Below are 20,386 nucleotides of genomic sequence, written 5' to 3'. Positions count from 1 at the left end.
CTCTTCTACGCCACTTTCACACCCCCTTAATGCAACAAACACTTGCTGCGTGTACATAGATCTACATAAAGGGAATCTCCCGGAATATAGGTGCATCAAATGTTTCTTGAAGCATATGCTACGCGCTGAATTAATGCGTTTTTAATGTGCAACCTGATCTTAATATGTTTTCGCCCCCTGCCAGACAATAGGTTCGCATTTTGGAGTGCTTGTAGATTAACAAAGACGTTCTCTCCGGACATATCGCGGTTACTTCCATAGATTCCGGCAAGGAGACTCTCGCCACCGGATCGGAGATATCCTAGTCGTGTCGCAGGTCGACGGATGTTTGCCCACTAATTTCCGATAATTACATACGTATATAAATCGTGACAATTGTTCTAGGATCGTCATTATTCTCGGGTCCTGATCGGGTCGACGTTGCATGCGTTTCGCGGATTGCATCTCGTGTGCACGCATGATGCATCCGATGCACACGAGTTCGTATAATCATTTATTACTGGCTCACTGTCTCTCCAGTGCCATTCCCAACGTCCCCCTCAATAAAACAGCCCTACAGATACACACATGTATACCGTGGATTAAACGTTATCGGTTTAAAAAAGAAAATGTACAACACGCGGACCCGCTGACCTCCGCGAAGCGAAACACGGGCGACGGAATTTCCTGAGAAGCCCGAGCCATTTTTCCAGGGACTATTTCGCCCCGGCGAGATAGTCCCGAATATCGCCAGTAAGTCGAGGGATTTCGACGTTAACCAATTGATTGTGTTAATACAAATATCTGCTTAATACATGAGAAGAGCCGCGAGATGCGAAATCGACCTGGGGTCGGCAAAGTGCGCGAACTCTCTCGAGAGAGAGAACTTGAAAAATCCCGCCTAATAATTAAAAACCGAGGCGCAACGATCTCAACCGTAAACCTTGTCGCGGCCTCTACTGCGTTAACTATACGAAGAGAAGAGAAAAAAAAATGAAAAAGAAAGTCTCCCTCTATTACGCCAACCTGCGGTCCGGTAAACCGACGCCATAGTTTATACAAGAATTCTAAGACTCCTGCGCCGTGACTTTACACTGCCGTGGTTTCTCGCCTCTAACTCTCTTTCTCTCTCGTTTTGTCAAAGTCGGTGCAGAGATCTGTCCGAAATTCCATACGCATGCACGCCCGAAATACAGGGATCCGCGATCGATCAAAGGATCGGTACAATTCGACGATACAATATCTTACAGCAATTTAAACGCAGAACACGCGACGGGAGACATACCGCCACCAATAATTTTACAATTCATAACCTTCATTACCTAATATCCGAACTAGCGTGCCTAAAGTGACGCGTGGTAACAGGAATTTCCTTAGGAAGCGATTTCCCTTCTTCGTCGACGGTTGAAAAAAAGCAAGATGGCGGCGTGACCGGTCACGTGATCGGCGGGCGTGCGCGCGCACGCTCGGCGCGGATCCACTACCAAACTAACTCTCGAAATCCGGCAACCGTTAACCTACGAGCCCCCTCCTTAAAAGGCAACCTCCGCGTGACCGCGCAGCAAAGGGAGGGGAAGAAACGGGGACCGAAACGCACGAACGAAGGAACGAACGGAAACGAACCGAACGACGACAGGGCGACGCGGGGGCGCTACTCGGGACGCTCCCGGAGGCCGGCGTCGCCCCATGGGCGGCGCGTCGCCGAGTCAGCGGTCGTAGGGGCGCCGAGCCCTTGGACGCGGGGAGTCCGGTCACCAGAAGTGAGGCTGCACGTATCCGCCGCCCATGCCGATGGGGTTGAACCGGTGCGGGTGGATCTTCTCCATCCTCATAGCTCCCGGGCCGCCACCACCTCCCCCACTGCCGCCTCCGAGGAAACTGCCATGATGGCCACCGCGGGGTCCAAAGCCGCCCCCCCGGCCGATCATTGGCCCGCCCCCCAGGCCCATCCCCATGCCCGGCGGTGGGGGGGGACCCCCTCGACCTCGACCAGCACCTGGAAAAATCAAACTCGATTAGCCGTTTGAATCTCCCGCCGTAACGGTCGTCGGTTGAAATTACCGATGCGACGAGTCGAATATTCAACGACAAATATTCGCGCTCGATATCTAGGTACACTGAGAAAATAAATAAATGTCATTGAACCAGGGCTGTTCAATATTGCGATAAAATCGACGCGGGTGTTGAAACGGTTCGACTGGTCGCATTTCTCGTGGAAAGTGGAAATACGCTAGGGAGACTTTCGGACTGACCTTTACACCAGGCGGGCTTTACTAATTTTCCATTTATAGCTGATTCTTGTGATTAAAAAGGTTCGATGCTTTCACGCGTAGGTATCCGATCGAAATTCTGTTAGATCGAGTGGAATCTCGGGGAGAAATCAATTTTCTTAATCTTGAGTCGGGTCTGCGGAAAAACAAGATGGCCACCCGATCACGTGACGTGCGATGTCGCGAAGAGGACCGATCGAAAGCTGATTTCTCGGCCACGAGGTTATGCCACCGAATCGGATACGCACGTGAGGAAGTATCACCGTGTATTACATAATAATGTGAGGCATTCAATGCATTTCTCAATTACATTATCCCGTTTATCGGCGCGCAGCTCTGGCGCGTTTTACGCGGGACGTTCAAGACTAGAGACCCGTTTCTTTACACTGTATAAGAAGCCTGTGTAAAATTACTGAGATGTCTCTTCGCGATCAACGAGTTCCCCGCGATTATTGAAGCCTAATTTCTCCAAAAGCTCAAGGGGAGCGTTGAGAAAGTTGATGGACACGTAAGTAGAAGAAGAAGAACAATAGGGACGAGTTTGACTTCACGGAAACAAAATGGCTTCCTAAATAAAAACTGTTAAGGTGTTATGAAAGTGCTTTATATATAGAGAATGATCCTTTCACATAACCTTAAAAGCAGTGCGTCCAGCTTGAATCCCAATTTCGCTCGATTCCAGGATTACCGACACTGGGAAAAAAATATCATTGAAGCAAAGAAATATTTTATTAATTCAACGAATGAACTCATTCAACTCAAATAAACTCGAATAAATTGAATGCATAATTTCTTTGGAATTGTGACAATTTATTTGAGTCAACTAAATATTCTTTAAATTAGCAGAATATTTCTTTGGTTCGATGAGTTTTTCTTCCAAATGTACACATAACGTACGTCCCTGACACCGACGACAAGTACACAACAGAGATCCCGGCGATAGGAGAGAATAAAAATATTGAAAAATACCTTTGATCCTCGCTGCTGGACCGTCTTTCACTCTTCCTGCAAAATAACGTTTTCCTTTTTGACTTGGTACACGTTTGGTAAAATTACGCTTCAATACTCCTCCGCAACGACACCTCGGTCTCGCAAAGAGACGCGACGCATAAATTCACCACCTTCTCCCACTTACACCGTAAAACCAATACACAACCTTTGCATTTCCCTTCCCACTACCCCCCTCTAGCCATCCACCACCCCTAAATATAAAAAATTAAATCACCCCAACCGCATCAACCACCATAAAAAAAAAATAAAAAGAAAAGAAATTAACCAATTCTCCCGACACCTGGTAATTTTACACAAGTTTGTCACAGTGTAAAGGATTAAGAGATACCGCCGACAGTGATAAATAATGGCGATAAACATGTTTCCTTTCTTTTTGAAGAACAGATAGGCGAATAGAATGAGAGAGAAAGAGAAAGAAAATTAGGCAAGGCAAGGCGACAGATACGGATACAGATGCAGACACGGATATAGATGTAAAGAGACAGAAAGAGAGATCAAGGTGGGAGGCAGAAGATCGAAAGAAAATGGAAAACAAGGCGCAAAGGATCGACAGAGAGAACGACCCGAGGAGAGAGGCGAACGTAAAATAGTTTGGACTATAATATAATATACAATAATATAATATAACTGGTAGAGTGACCAAGCGATGATGGATTTTCCTCGAAATTTTCTAATCCACTCATTGATCGTTACCGACATTAATGGGCCGAGTTCACAGATAATAGAAACCCGAGTCTAGAAAATTTTCGCATCGAAGCCTCAACAGGGTCTTCTTCAAGTTTCCTCTTAGAAGGCTTCGAGCCCTAGATGTGATTTCCCAGACGGATGAAAAAGAAAAAAAATATTGCAGCAACCCCAGAGATGTCGATTTTTACCAGTGCCCTCGCCCGTGATAAAGTACTCGCTCTTTGAATGACAATAGTTTAATACTTTTAATAAATGTCCACGAAGCAACAAGGTACACCGTGTTTTCTCGCGCTTCGGTAACAATATATATCGTTTAGGAATATAATAATATCGCTCACGAGACCCGGCGAGACTCGCCCTCGTCGCCTCTCGATTAATCGTTCCGATTTCTCGCAGATAATAGAACACCATCGAAGGTGTCGCATCGATACCGATCGATCGGACCGATTAAATCCAGTGGGCCTGATTTTTCTTCATTCTTTCGACCCATCGCCATAGACACTGGAAAATGAAAGGACGTTTTTCCAACCCCATCGGACGATGAAAAGTTCAAAATCCGAGGTTGAGACCTGAGAGACGAGGACGGGCGGCCTCCTAGAGTCCGGATTCGAAGATCGGCGGAATAAAATCGAAGAAACGCGTCGACATAAACTCTCCGGAGAGTGTCTCAATCTCTCCCTCTGGGAGATATATATCCGAGAAAAAAAAAGAGGAAGATATCGAACAACCCGACTTGGTCGGCCCGACGACGCTCAACAACATAGAGATATAAATGTACAAACAATCGCAATAATTAATCGTGAACACTCGTTTAACGATTGCAACATGTGTAAATGTTAATAGTAATATATATAATTTATATATATATATATATAGATTACGAAGTAACGCGCGACTGCGATCCGGATATACATATACATATACGCGTGTGTATATAGATCTGTATGGCTATATGTATATCTACACGCCTAAATGCGGAGAAATTTCCCTGTCGGAACATCGAAGTGACAGAAATTACGACGCGGTGGTATTGCCTCCACGTTATCTTTTTTTTTTCTCTCCCCCGTCGATCTGGCCTGTCCGTGATTCTTTTTGTTCATCTCTCAACTCGTCACCGAATGTGAATATAAACAACATTTCTGGCGGATTGTCGCGACACAAGACATACACGCAACGTGCACTAGTGTAAGGGAAGACCTGCATTCGTAGAAATGCATCGCGATCTCCGGGTCGAGCCGACATAGAATTATTCTCGCATGACGTTTGTCATATGCTGCACCTTGCATCTAGTACACCCACTAACACCTGCCGGAAGTCTTTATTAAACCGAGAAATTAGGTTGAATCGGGTCAAAAGTCCACCTCTTCATTTCACCACACTATAGGAATATATTTTCCTTTTACCCTGAACACTTCATAAGATAATTAAGGAATTAAGCTTTTGCGGTCTGAGTTGTTCCTTAAACTTGTGCTGGCTTCCGGAGATGACTCGCGTCCGTTGTCGCCACCCTGAGAAAAGAAATGTCAAGGAAGCAAAGAAATATTTTCTCAATTCAAGGAACAATCATTTGACTGAACTAAACTCAAATAAATCAAATGCAACATTTCTTCGGACTTATGACAATTTATTTGTGTTAAATAATTATTCTTTGTAGAAATGAAATATTTCTTTGGTTCGATGAATTTTCTTTTTTCTCAGTGCAGTGACCCGAGGTTTCGTAAAACATTGCAATTCGCTTCATCAAGTCAGATATCGATGATAACAGGTTCATTCCATATGGGAACATTTCATCAGTGAAGCGAACTGCAATGTTTGCGAAAGGTTAACCCACTGGCAACAACGGACGGTCATTCCCGGAAGGCCCCACAAATTTAAGTACCATAAAATAATATCCAGAACGAGAGACTCCTTAGAAAGGGTTTAAAGAGAAGGCAAGAAAGACCAGCGACAGGTGTCTCGTGCATCGAAGAAGCTTAACAAATAACGAAGAACCTCATTCGGCGCATTAAGCAGGAAGGGGTCTCGGAGGGCCTTTCAGTACATTAGAACCTCGCCCCCATAAACCCGACATGTAATCACATAATCGACCATAACCGCGATAATACGCGACGGTCCCGAAATTTTGACGCCTCTCGAATTATCCCGCGATGGCCGACAATTCAGGAAACGAGAAATGGCCGGCACTTTACTAGACAGCCCGCGGCCAACTTGGCGAGGACTTACTCTTGGCCAGACTCTCCGTCATGTCGTTCCATTTACCGCAAATAATTAGTCATACATCACCACGGAGAGCGCCTTGCGCAATTTATCCGAGCGTGACTCACGGACTCGCCGAAATACGAAATGCTTGATTCACCCAGAAAACTCGACACTGGTCGAGTGCAAAAGTAATACAACAATAGGAACGAAAATATTACACGTTAAGAATAACAATTTCGACCACAAATTGGACGCGAGTGCAAGTTAAGGTGATATGGAATTTCTCTCTTCTATACATACATCAAAATGTGAAAATATTTATATATATAAAAAAAAAACTTTTCCTCACTTCTTCAGTGTGGAAACGCGACCTTAGGAGGAAAGGAAAAGGAACGAGGCGAGCATTCCACGGGTCGTTAAATTAAAAGAAAATCCCAGATTACGCAAAAAAAAAAATCGCCTCCGAGACCCCTAACCACTAAAGTACATAGATTAACTCGCCAAACGATCCTACGAGAGCACATTCTTCTTTTTCTTTCTCGCTTCTCTTTCCCGCCTTCGTTCCGTCTTACTCTAATATCGCCGTGCCTTACCTTAAGCGATTTGAGCACCGACTTGCGCGACCGATCGAGGATCGATCGATCGATCGCTCGTATGTAATTATCGGAAACGGGTCGCGTTTCGACGCCACTCGGGACGAGTGTATATAATATATACCTAAACGCTCGTTCGCGGTATTAAATCCCACGAGTAAATGTCCTATCCGCCATTTTTCTCGAGCCACTAATTGTAAGAATGTACGATATATATCTACGCGACTAAAAATACTGCGACGCGTATTACGAGCAAGGCGACATTTTTCCAGACTTCCCTTATTCTTCCTTGGGATGAAAAATTAGAACAATTAGGCCTCGTCGAACTAACAGTGACAAATTAAATAACGATAAACACCATTCTCCCGTTGAATGAAACGTCGTTTCCGTGACTACAAAAAAAAAAAAACAAGGAGAGAAAGAAAGAAAAACAAAAAATGAACAAATTCTCCACATCGCCTTGCTCGATTTCTGCGGTTTTCCCTCTTAATGTGTTATGAGAGTGTCATATATACATACCAAAAAGTCAAAATATTTATAACACTTTTTTCTAAAGCTGCACCGAACAATCTGCAACTTCAACGCGTGATTACGGAGGTCCCAATAAAGGTCTTGAAACTCGCGAAACATCATTTTTCGAAGGAAAATTCTGTACCTCTCCCGGACCCAAGAACCAAAAAAAGAAAAGAATGATTTTTCCAAAATTGAAATTAGAACCTCCATAATCACGCGGCAAAGTTTCAGATTATTCGGTGCGCCCAGTTTGGAGAAAAGTTTTATATCTCCAGGTTTTGGTATATGGAGTATGACCCTTTCATATCACCTCAAGAACGTCTAAGAGTTAAAAGGACGAATGTCTCGTAATATCGATACGATGAAAAATACTGGCCGTAGTAATCTAGGCAACCCTTAAATCCTAATCACAGCCTCTGCGGCCCCAATTTGCGACGACTCGCGAATATAAGCGATCCCACTAAATTCCTCGCGAGGGGGGGCAAAGTTTCACTTTCCTCCATATCATATTTTTTTTTTCTTTCATCCAACCACCTTATCGCTTCTCACACCACGACTGGATAACTCCTCGTCGCATCCCGACGACATTTCCCCGTGGCAGTTCGGCTAACATCATCGCGTTTTAATTAATTTACTCATTTTTCACGACACTCTCGCCTGTTTCGTATCAGCAGATTTTGGTCGCAAAGGCTCGCACACGTGGTCGCTCGAACGAATCTCTCATAGCAATTGCGATATTAGGCTCTGATTGTCGCTCGGAAAACTATCTAGATAAGATTTCCCGATACCCCTGATCGATAGACAAAATCGATGGAATTCCAGGTGATTCGAGGATATTGAAAGACGTGCCCACGGTGACACTCATACAAAATTCCGGGATCGCGCGAGTCCCTTATTCGTTATCAGGATTCATTATGATCCGCCGAATGAGCATTCCGAAAACCCGCAATTTCGACTCGAGGCCGCTCTGGAGTATTCGTTCGAAGACTGTCTAAAAGACCGCCATTTAACGTGATAAGAAAGAATCATTATATATATATATAAAACATCAGAATATTTATAAAACTTTTCTCCAAACTGGGTGCACCGAATCGATGGAAACTTTAGCATGAGATTATGGAGATCCTAAAGAAGAACGTGGTGCTCGTAAAATGTTATTTTTCAACAAAAAAAAAAAGTATTCTTGAAAAAAATAGTCTATACATAATCACATGCTGAAGTCTCCATCAATTCGATGCATCCAGTTTGGCGAAAAGTTTTATACACATTTTGACGTTTCATATACATTTATAATAGAATGACCCTTTGATAACACCTTAAGTGAAATAAAAAAACCGGTCGATCCCAGCCGTAGCCGGAAAACTTGAACGATTACTTTAATTACGACAATACCAGCGATCCGTCACGTCACAGCGATCCATTTTAGGGAACGATTACTCGCTTTTGATTTTCGCTCTCTGTCACGACCGAAGGGAGACAACGATTCTCCCTGTTCTACGCGATAACGATCGATAACGTTTACAGGCCGTAAATGTAACCACCGAGGGAGGAAATTCAGTCGCCATCGCCGTCGTGGAACATTAAGCGAGGCCTCGGTCGCGACCAAAGTCTCGACAGACTATTTTAACACAGCATTAGTCCTACGGAATTTCAGACATTTAACGATCGTGACGGCCGGACCGAACTTTCCCCTCTAATCCGTCAATTAACACGTTTTGTCTCGATCATACCCTGTCTCTCATTATCGCCGACGATTCCTACGATCGCTCTCCTTCGTATTTTCTCTTTTTTTTTTTTTATTATTTATTTTACCTAATATCGACGCATCGTACGACCTCGTAAACGGCGCTATTATCAAGCAAAGTTACGTATCGAGGAAGAAACTTCTAAGCGAGAGGGCGCCTTCCGAAATAACCTGCCCGACAGACGCTTAAAACACTCTAGGAAGACGGTGCACGCCTCGAGAGACCGAGAAAGATGTGTACCGAGATCGCGTAACGCACGATCGAGACTTTTAACAACTACATGTCTTAAGGTCTACGACTTCGTCTCAGCCCTTCCGGCGCCGACGAGAATTCCCCTCGTTTGGAAAATCTGAGTCAACACTTATGATAGAGTAACGAGACATTTACACGCCAATTCGTGGATATATCAATACTTAATCGATCGCGTTACACGAGGAGAGAAATTCGGATTATACAGTTTCAGCGCGGAAAGGGCTGACGTTTATCATCGCTGGATAAGGGAGAGTTCTTTCAGATACACTGATAAAAAATCGATGCAATTTTACATACATTTTTGCACACCCTCGTAACTGCAGTTTTCACGCAGATAAACGAAAATTGGAAACACCGTGCAATAGAAAATGTATGGATAGGCCTAACACCGTGTGTTTACCGTGTTAATGAATTTTTACTTGAATTGAATGTCAAGTTACGTCATAATTTTCATTAACTTAATTGTAATGCAACAGCAATTTACCGTGACGGTGAAATGATCAACTATTTCTTACATAAATCTACAAGTTATAATTGTCATTAACTTAACTCAGACCACCGAATGTGACGTCACAGGGACAATGTAATTTCAATGGAATTGCCCTAGTCTTCGAAACAACCAACAATTGAGTATATAAATTTACATTGGAGTTTTTATCAGTGTGCGCACAGCCGCAACTTCTAGCGAACCAAGTTTGGTTAAACAACGCTCGAGAGGCGTACACGTAATTTTATCTAATTTCGGCCAGATTACTCTCCGGGTAATGATCATCATTAAGGGCCTCTAAGAAGGACCTCCCCTCCCAGGCGGTTGTCTAATTTTCTTCAAGATTTTAATATTCGTTTCCCATTTCCCGGTTCTTGAAGCGAAGAGATATCCCTTCTTAGAGTTCCTCCCTAAAGGAGCGACCGAGCGCAATTACGCCCGCCGTGCTCTCCCCCGTTTAATTGTGATAATTGGAGTAGTGCTGATATTTTTTCCTGGTCGCGTACAGGCACTCCCCTTCGCCGATTGGTAGGCATTGGAAATACAGAAGTAGACATCAGTTAAAAAATAGACAGACATGATTTCTCTCAGATGCACTCTCCTCACGTTAACGTGGTAATCGGCCTAAATGCTCATAACAAGGCACACGCATGCAACTTGGAAGTCAGCGAAGCGCAGCTTGCAAGGGAGTTGCAGTCACGGTGCAGCCTGCTCCCGTTCTCACCGCGATCTTTGCAATGCCCGTGAGGTAACTCGATTCGCCAGGTCAGTCAGAACGAAGAAGTATAAAAAAAAAAGGGAGAAAAAAGAGTACAAAGAAAAATAAGAAAAAGTACCCGCGCAAGGTTGCCCGCTAATTTCCAATCGAATTTTCCAGCCCTTCCTCCCCCGACCGAGCTTTCGAATTCGGAGTAGCGCTGCACCCTGCTTACAAACTCGGCAATAATTAGCAGGGACATCAGAGAGCACGGGACAAGAGGAATAAAATGGAAAGAACGAAAGGGGAAAAAAAAAAAAAGAAGACTCCCCGGTAGGAGGCGGGAATAAAATAGAGATAGAGAGATAGAGAGAGAAACAACTCTTGGGCCAGTTGACGAGGAGGGAAATTATATTTTGCCTCGGCAGTGTTCGGAACATAAACGAGAAACGCGGAAACGATACCGGTAAATAAATATATATCTATCTATAAATATATATCTATCTATATATATACACATGTACATATATGTATACATATGTATGATTTACGGATATACAAAAGATCTCTCTTCACTGGACGATCCAAACCGGCAAACACCGTCTACGATAAATTAAATCGAAGCCACGAAGAAGCTTAAACGAGTCGACGCGACGTTCACGGTTCGTGTACACGCAACACCGAAAAAAAAAAGGGGGGGGGGGGGGGGCATTTCGTCGCAGGGCCGACGAAGAGGGTCGTCGACGTGTCTTCCAGGTTTCTCCACCTCCTCGAAGAGCCTCCACGTGTCGGGTACCTCCTCCACAGGGCAAAAACGAAAGTCTTTCTATTCCTCGCGAGTATCTCGACTCGATATCCCCGGGGATCCATCGGAGGCCATCTTCTCGGCATCCACTTCGGGGTCTTCTTCAGGTTCCCCTCGTAATTCCTCTACCACTTGCAATAATTATTCACCGGTCACACAGAAACGAATCGATCGTCGCACACTTTACAGAATGTCCTTCCTTTTTTTTTTTTGCGTTTACTTTTTCTCTCTCCAGTCCCTGTTTTCTCTTCCCCCGATATCACTGCATCGACAACACTCTTTGGCACTTGAAGAATTAAATAAAGAAATAAAGAAAGAAAAGATTGGGAAAAAAGAAAAGAAATAATAAGAAAACCCGCGAATCCGGCGAGACGCGACCGCGGGACTCGCTTAACCGGGAACTTCTTCGTGAAGGAAATAAATAACTATAAATAAACAAACAAGTCTCCCCGCGATATCGCAGCTTCCCGGTCCAATCGGGAGGGGTTAGCACCTCGTTTTTAGCACTTTCAAAAACTCGGACGAAGGTGCTCGTGGTGCTCCGTCATAGGGTGGGCCATCTTCTCTGGCGAAACACGTATACATTAGACCAATTTATCTCGGTTTGCAGGTTACAAAAAAAAAAAAAGAACAGACGAATAAGATAACAAAAATAAATCAGAATACAATAAGAACGGCACATACGGCCTCGTCCTACGACTGTTCACACATTTGGATATATATATATAAAAAAAAGAAAACAAAAATAATAATTTCACACCAGTCTCTCCGAGGGAGTTAAATACTTCGGGGTTCGACCTCGTCACACACATACATACACCAAAAAAAAACACACACACACCTCGTTAACACCGTGAGATAATTCTCAGAATAGTTATCGACTCCTCTCCCTGCAAGCTTGACACTTTGAAATATGGCGATCGCGTCTTTTTCCTCTCGTTGAAGGGGGAATAAAAAAAAAAAGGAGAAAAAAAAGAAGAAAACCCCGCAAATTCGTGTAAATCCGTGTACACGTTTCTTATCACGTTATCACGTTTCTCGTAGACGAAAACAACACACCGGCTGCGAAGGCATGCCAAAGGGGATGATTAAAAGGCCCGAATGATATGCTCGCCAAACAGTCAGAGAGGCGAGGTGTGGGAGAACGTAAACGAGAGTCCAAAGGAAAGAAAAGGAGAGAAAAAAAAGGAAGAAGAAAAAAGACGCAAAGAAACAGAACGCGCCAACCAAAGGTGAAGAGCGATAAGACGAGAATGTAAAAGGAGGAAACGGCACGAGGGGAGAGAGGTACCACTTACATTACTAGTCCTAATATATAAATATAAATATGTGTATGTATATGCCGTGAACATATACACATATAAGTAACACACATGTAACTCTACCCAATGCCCGACAAAGAGGAGATAACGAAGGACTAGACAATTAACTAAGTGAACGTAAACGGGCTGCGCACTTTTTCGAGCAATGCACGCGCGAGTCGTCAATGGAACGTACATACAATGTCGTACATACGTCTACGAGAGCACGAAAAGAACCCCTATTGTTTTTGTCCTCTAGCATATATCTCTTCGTTCATTGTATCTTTTTAAAAGAATTCAGGATACGTTTAGTGCAACGAAAGACGTGTGTACACATGTAGTAGATGCATAATACCGTGTACCGTGTAGATTTCTGTATACGTATCGAGAAATAGAGAGAGAGAGAGAGACAGAGAAAGAGGGAGAGAGAGTTAGAGGGTAAAAGAAGGTGCGAAGCTACGAATTTGTTTTCAACGCCCGACAGCGAGATCGTTGACTTTGTCGAAGCCTCGTAAGAGGCTTTTCCTCCGGTAAGACACGTTACACATACATTACGGATTATGTGTCCCTTTTAAAAGCACTGATAAAAAACGATGGAAATTTACATACATTACTACAGGCAAGTTTAGCCCAACTTTTCGACAAATCACTAAGATACTAGACGAGAGATCAAAACAAATATCATTAAATATACATTCAACGCGTCTTAGCTTGCATGCAATTGTGTATATGCAAGTATACATACCATTAACCGTGTAAACGGACAATTAAAAAGCGAGCGTCGAGTCAACTCTCCGCTACCGGGCGGTAATAAACGGTTAGTAAGAAAGAGAATGCGAAACGATAAATCATAGAGGAAGAGAGATTTATCGGACAGTGGAGGGAGGCAAAGACAGAGATTTTCGTAAAAGGGAGAAAGAAAGAAAGAAAAAGTGATTTCTCGAAGGGAAGACGTGACAAACACTGTTAACGATCATGTCGAGTGTACTCACCACGACTCTGGTTGTAGCCGGCTTGCCAGCCCGCGTAGTACGCCGCTTTCTGTTTTCCATGTTCCTCGGCGATTTTCACGCTGAGCGGCTCTGAGCCTCCCTCGGGTACGGTGCCGTGAAGCCGGGCGATCGCCTCCTGGGCCTCCTCCCTTTTGTCGAATCTGTCGAGATTGGGCAAACCGATAAAGTCTTAGAATTAAAATACACCAACCGGGGCCCGATTCGACGCACGCGGCCTTAAGGCGACATGAAAACTTCATTCTATACATATAAAACGTCAAAACATTGATAAAACCTTCCTCCAAATCGTGTGCACCAAATCATTTGGCACTTCAGCATGTGATTATCGAGATGTGTTCGGAACATAAACGAGAAACGCGGAAACGATACCGGTAAATAAATATATATCTATCTATAAATATATATCTATCTATATATATACACATGTACATATATGTATACATATGTATGATTTACGGATATACAAAAGATCTCTCTTCACTGGACGATCCAAACCGGCAAACACCGTCTACGATAAANAACTTCATTCTATACATATAAAACGTCAAAACATTGATAAAACCTTCCTCCAAATCGTGTGCACCAAATCATTTGGCACTTCAGCATGTGATTATCGAGATCCTCAGGGGGAACGTGATGATCATAAAATTTAATTTAAAAAAAACAATGTGCCTTCGATTCTAGTCTATGATAAATACAAACATTTTTTTTTATTTTAATGATATTTTATCAGCATCGCATTCTTCTTTAGGGCCCCCTTAGTGCTGAAGTTTCAAATGATTTGGTGTACCCAATTTGGAGAAAGGTTTAGAAAAAGAAGGTAACTTATTCCTCGACCTAATATAAGCTATCTGCACCTGCCAGCCGCGAGATTTGACATAACGGCGCTTTTCTATAAACAGTGGCAGCACCCTCGAATTCGCAAACGGGTCGAGCGGCCCGATGGCACTCAAAGACGTAAATCGCAATTGTGCAAGTCAAGGGGGAAGAGAGAAACAGAGTCGAGCACGCAGAAATATTCTGGCACGATCCGACGGTACGCGAGAGGGGCTATTCGCGCGTCCCGACCGGCCGTTTGGGCTTGCATAATGTCGTCCAGTTTAATGCGACGAGAGTGACAGCTGGGCAGGCGAATTTTGAGTTTAATCCAATTTTCGGATAGACCGGGTTTTTAGAGCTGGTTACACACTCGAAACGAGAGCTTCTGGGTGCCGCAAAAGAAAAAAAAGAAGGAAAGAAAAGCACGTGCACGTGCACCTCACGATGAGATCGAGAGGTTAGGTCGCCGGGACTGACGCAACGCGAACCGAACGCGAAAGAGGTTATAATCTCGTCGACGTGCGATCCGGAGGAAACAGAAAAGCATTCCCGGTCACTCGTTTTCTACTACGCCGCGTTACTAATTGTGAAAACAATGGCTAGATGCCAGTCGATTCGAGCTAGGCTAGAACCTCCCTCGGCCTTCCTCTCGACGCCGGACGTGATGTTTATTTCGCGAGTCCTCGCTAAATCACACTTGGACAAGTGGACCAATGATTTATGCGATTCAAAGAACGAGGATAACTCAACTTACCTAACGAAGGCGACGCCCCGGGGCAGTCCGGTCAGTTTATCCTTGAGGATGTTCTTCTGCACGATGTTTCCATACTTGCTGAAGATGTCATCGATCTGGCTCTCCGTTATATTTCTGTAATTTTAGAAGACAGTACTGTCAAACAACATCGGTGTATAAGAGAACGCTACGAATTAGGGAGATCCATCGTGCGTGTGCGTACCTTGGAAGATTTGTAACGTAAAGATTCGTTTCCTTGATCTCTTCTCCGGAGGGACGTGCGAAGGACACCTTCAGCCGTTTGTTCTGCACTTGCAGTCCGTTCAACGTACTTATAGCAGTCGCAGCATCTTCTGCTTTCGTGTAGTTCACGAAACCAAATCCGTAACTGTATCCAGTCTGTAACGAAACAGTAAAAACTGATTAAATATATTTAGTTTTGCAGTCAATTTTTGACCGATCGTTGCAACTTTTCAAAATATTTGAGAGAAAGAAAGAGATCGCACTTACTTTATAGTCTTTCATGACTCGACAGGACTCTACCGGTCCGATCGTCACGAACATGCTGTAGAGCTCCTTCTCCGTCATACTTTGAGGGAGGTAATTAATAATGAGGTTGGTACGTGGTTCATCCTCGTCCTTGTTTTGCTGCTGGTTATGTTGCTGCTGTTGAAGCTGCTGTTGGTGCTGCTGCTGTTGCTGTGGGTGTTGCTGTTGCTGCTGCTGTTGTTCGTGTTGATCGGTCATGTTGCGGAACCTGCCAAAGTCCCTTCCAGCGGAGTGGTTCGATCCTTGGTTCTGCTGCTGCTGCTTCGGTTGGCTCGAGTTGTCTAAGGGCTGCTGCCGTTGTTGGGCGTTCCAGCTGATATCGCCGAGCAAAACCATCGACAGGGTCGGCAAATACAAAAAATATAAACAAATCCATTACTAGGTCTTCCCCGCGATATGCCATGATTGCCCAATGGCCTGTCTTTATTGTCGCTTTTTTCTCTTTAAAAGCTTTTAAAATAAATAGAAAATAAATGTGCGTGTGAGTGATGCCAGACCTGTGTACGAGAAACAAACAAACAAAGGCAAGTAAGGACAAAACGGAACGAGCGAATTAAAATTAAGTGAAGGAACGAAGAATCCATCAAGCAAAGCCGTAAACTAATGCATCCAGACGGTTGGCACCGGGGTATATACTAAAGGCATACCAAGGAATGCATTTGCAATAACCATGTACTAACTTATAACTCCGATACGCACATTAATCACCGCGTATAGGCCTCTACTAACGAAACAAAAATTCTAGGTTACCTATAATTTCCTCCTTCCATAGCCGATATAGCTTTAAACAATTGTCCAAGTACAAAGCTCCGTACTAGCAGAGTCCGAGAAGCGATTCGTTACCAAAAACAAAATACCACCGAGTCCTATGGGGATCCTCGATGGGGCCAGTGGCTGCTCGTTATTTTAAGCTACGGTTAGAAGAATGCATATGAGATCGCTCGGCCAATTCGTTCGTATGGTTACTAATTGAAAGTAGGTCTTCCCTCTCGCGAAAGCCCCCGAGAGTCGATATCCTATTCGCGGCACCGAAGGCACGTAAATTTCGCCATGTGCCAAGAAAGAACCTGGCAAGCGCGATAAAACGGACGCGCGTCCTCCAACAGCGTTGGGAGGGGGGAGGAAAAACCGTTGAAAATGATCCCGCAATTACTTGTTTATCGGCGTCCCCGAGAGGCGCTGGCTCAAAAACTGGCACGACTAGAACCGCCCGCGCACCAAGGAGGCCCAAAAATCGGGAAAAGGAAGACGAATATCACGGAAAGAGGAGGCTAAACGCAACGCGGGTCAAGGGGGAAATCCCGGCGGAATTTCTGAATCGACCAAGCTGTCAGAAGGAGGACGGAGAGATACGAAGCCAAACCCGACGCTCGGTGCGCGCGAGAGAGAGAGCGAGACGCCCGGACGTGAAACGCGCCAATCGGACAAGGACGGAAATACGAAGAGTACAGGCTACTCTAAACGCAGGTATATAGAGACAGAGAGCGAGAGAGAGAGGGAGCGATATACAGGGGAGGGCGAGCAAAGGGGACGCACGCAAAAGAATAAAAGAAAGTCTACCAAAAGCACGGACTCACTCACGTCACTCGTATGCAGTTAGTATGCACGTACAATTATGTAAGCACATTGCGCGAGTACGTAGAAGTGGGCGAAGGGAGAAAAAGAGAGCGAGCGAGCGAGCGAGCGGCCGAGAGAGAGGGGGGCACATACGCGCGCGGACGCGACACCAAGAGACCCGATGCGACGCGCACAGCTCCTGCCGGGACACGACTGACTCGCCGGGCGGGAACGCACTGAGCTCGGCCCAGGCACTGACGCGCCATCGGCGCCGCCATCTTGCGGCACGCCACCGAACCGCGCGACGCCGCAACGCCCCGACCAACCACGCCAACTTTTCTTTTTTTTCCCTCTTCCCTTTTTTCCTCCTTTCTTTGCCAGCGCACAAATTGTTTACCTCCAATTGCCGGCAACGAACGAGGGTTTCTCAAGCGAGATCCGATTCTCGATCCGGGCTCCGAAATTCCGAGATACGGACGGCAGAAAACTCACCACGGTCGGAAGGACGGTCTCGCGCAGCCACAACGCGGTGTTCGGGATGCTCGACCGAGTGCTCCCTTCTACGTTTGTTTACTAATGACCGTAACGCGCCGCCCGGACGACTGAAACTGAGGGTTTTCGGCACCGGTTGACCGCTTTTTCCCGACCCCTCCGACCGTACCCCGGAACAGCGTTGCCGCTTTTCGAACCTGGCCAAAATGACCAAACGAAAACTTCCAAGGAAAAAGGATCCCCCGACCGTCTATCCCCCTTTTCCACTTTCCCCTAATTTCCCACCATTTCGCAGAGCATTGTTTTCCTTCTGATATAAACATAACTTGAGCCTTGCTATCAGGGTTCGGTAGGGATAAATAGAAATTTCAGTGCGTTATATTACCCTGGTAACGTAACGTTCTACATATAATATTCTACCGTAAACTACTTGGTTTATATAATACATATACGTCAAAAACCTCGAAAAACCCGAAATTATCCAACCCTACTTGCCATTGAATCCACCCCGCAGTGAGTGTTGAAAAGTGACGGGAATCATCTCACGTGACCACGCACCCGCTAAAACCGCACTTTTGTCCACTGACAAAAGGATCAAGCGAGGAGGGAGATACCGGGGTTAACGAGGCGCGATAACGGAAGGCACATAAATCCAATCGAGTAATCAATTAGTCAATCACACACCGCTCCGTACGTAAGTCCCCCAATAAATCACTCAACTCATGTATTCCTCCTTATCGCGACTCCGAAATTCCATTCATCGCCGAAGTTCGTTAACGGGAGGTCGACAAAAAATATCCCGTATTTTCTAAATTCCTCTCCAGTCACCCATGAATGTTAAATCCTGTTTTCTGGGTGGATTACGATAAACCTTGTTTCATAGCGTTCCTACTTTATTCTATCTTTTTATTTTAAGAGTAGTGGGCGTAAGCGAAGAGACGCGGAAAAGAAAGGAAGACAATGAGCGAAGAAATCAACGGATCGATTTATCGATCAATGGATGCTCTTTGGACGATTTGAGGCTGAAAAATTATGAAGATGACATCCCGGAGGGATCCAGGGCGTTACCGACGTACCTCGTGGTGGAGCTTCCGGGATATTTTAACCTGAAGAGGGCTGGGACTGTCGTTAGGTCGTTAGATCGTTAAATTGTTAGATCGCTTCACCGCTTCGCCGGGTCGAAATCAATGAAACTAATCTCCAGAAGAACGGACTCGACTTGAATGGCTTTTCGCATCTTTCTTCTGAACGTTTTTAACAAAACAGTATCGTCCATACGCCAGGCGATTGTCAATTTTTGCGACATCGCGCATTTTCTGCGATTTGTGCGATTCTTCGATTTTCCTCGATTTTGTTTACTGCGTTCGCGTCTTTGCTCTGCGATGAGATAAAGCTATTTGGAATTTGTACTGTATAAAGGCATAGAAAGTGCAGAAGACTCGGGGATATCTTTAGAAAAAAATGTATTCGCTAAGAATTCACAGCGAGCTGTAAATTAGATCGAAATCTTCTAGACCTTTCGGAGAACATGAAAATGTTAACGAATAATTATGTACGAAGTTAAAATATTTATTCCATCGGCTCTTCCGTTAGAATTGGATTAAAGGAAACGTTTAAGCTACTGATAGCAGCTTAGCGTTCATCCTGCTCCGTCCGTTACCATTATGGAGATATCCTTTAAAACACTGGCTAGGCTCAGTAGTTCTCAATGAAGTAACTTAACGGTTCTTCCTCTGTTTGCAATGCATGTTCTTTATTTCCTTCTCCTGTCGTACAGCTGAATATTTATTCGGCAGACTCGCATTGCATTCGACCCTATTCTGCGTATTAGCATCATGGAGGTATACTTAGATACGCCCTGTGATCTTGGTAATGTTCAATAAATAACGTAACTAATCTGCCGCGGTAAGCATCCATGTCCTGTCCCGCTCTCCCGCTGTGCATCAAAAGTATTTATTTTTTTAACTGATATCTTACGCTCAACCAATGCAAAAGATCTCCTACGGAGCCTCATCCTACGATACTTTATGAAATCATGAAAAACAACGTAATCAGTTTTCCTGCTCCGTTGCTCGCTCTTCCGCATTCGCCTTTTCATTTCCCGGATGTGCGATTACTGTGAACCAAAAGGAACATGAGAATAATAAACCTGGAGATTCGATGGTCCCCTCTCGAGACGTCATGCGCGTTCTCGTTACCGAATTACCACTGCAGTCCGACTGCATTGCATAGGCACGCAACTATGGCGTTTTGTTTCCAGTCAACGGAACGCATCGTGTACCTTAACCTAAATGTTAGGACGATTCCCTAAAAGAAAATTTCTTCACGGACTGTGTCCGATCTTTTCGGAGCGTCGATATGAGACCCAAATATGACTCCAAAATTGTTTAATGGTAAGAAAGTACTAGTGTGTGCGTAACTCACTTCGGTTGGCGATTCATGTAGCCTTCCATGATCCGAGCTGGAGGGTGCTTGGAGGTCCTAACCTTTTATGGCACATATCAGATCGCGGATACGGAACGACCCTCTTGCGGTGACCGATTTTTCTCTTTACGCGCACTAGTCCCTTTGCCGCCGAGTTGATTTTTGGGTGCGGTGTTGCATTTTGCGGTAATTTTACGACTGCGCAGTATACACTCTCCTGCGCATTCGCGCCTTTCCCCTAGGTTATGGCGTCAGCCAAT

General features: G+C 44.7%; 1 protein-coding gene and 1 long non-coding RNA gene across 19 annotated transcripts; one reads left to right on the top strand and one right to left on the bottom strand.

The window, feature by feature from the left end:
- LOC105704090 (sex-lethal homolog) lies at positions 1–20,352 on the bottom strand. 18 transcript variants are annotated; one of them, XM_012433004.2, is made up of 7 exons: positions 20,127–20,352; positions 15,615–16,150; positions 15,328–15,503; positions 15,126–15,239; positions 13,532–13,692; positions 3,219–3,254; positions 1–1,975 (listed from the first exon to the last, which is right to left on the bottom strand). In XM_012433004.2, the coding sequence occupies exons 2-7, from the start codon at positions 15,987–15,989 to the stop codon at positions 1,731–1,733; spliced, it is 1,107 nt and encodes a 368-aa protein (XP_012288427.1). In that variant the 5' UTR covers positions 15,990–16,150; positions 20,127–20,352; the 3' UTR covers positions 1–1,730. The 18 variants fall into 18 exon arrangements, with proteins under 18 accessions (XP_012288427.1, XP_012288421.1, XP_012288433.1 ...); XM_012432998.1 differs by having other exon boundaries at positions 15,615–15,966; positions 20,127–20,351; XM_012433010.1 differs by lacking the exon at positions 20,127–20,352 and adding an exon at positions 17,703–18,390 and having other exon boundaries at positions 15,615–15,966.
- On the top strand, positions 16,990–19,600 carry LOC105704093. The gene is made up of 2 exons (XR_001104421.2): positions 16,990–17,120; positions 18,619–19,600. It is a non-coding gene; the product is annotated as an uncharacterized LOC105704093 (long non-coding RNA).
- Positions 20,353–20,386: the final 34 nt, after the last annotated feature.

Source organism: Orussus abietinus, unplaced genomic scaffold (assembly GCF_000612105.2).
Source record: "Orussus abietinus isolate OABI.00-Male unplaced genomic scaffold, Oabi_2.0 scaffold7, whole genome shotgun sequence".
Classification (NCBI taxonomy): Eukaryota; Metazoa; Arthropoda; class Insecta; order Hymenoptera; family Orussidae; genus Orussus; species Orussus abietinus.
The sequence above is the reverse complement of the archived record's forward strand: the minus strand, read 5'-3'. Positions and strand labels throughout refer to the sequence as shown.

Excerpts from the sequence above, each read along its gene's own strand:
- LOC105704090 (XM_012432996.2), bottom strand. The coding sequence starts at position 17,488 with ATGGCGGCGCCGATGGCGCGTCAGTGCCTGGGCCGAGCTCAGTGCGTT. Across the intron at positions 15,967-17,363 it reads TTGGTGTCGCGTCCGCGCGC|CTGGAACGCCCAACAACGGC; the intron begins GTATGTGCCCCC and ends CGGCGATATCAG. Across the intron at positions 3,255-13,531 it reads CGGCTACAACCAGAGTCGTG|GAAGAGTGAAAGACGGTCCA; the intron begins GTGAGTACACTC and ends GTTATTTTGCAG.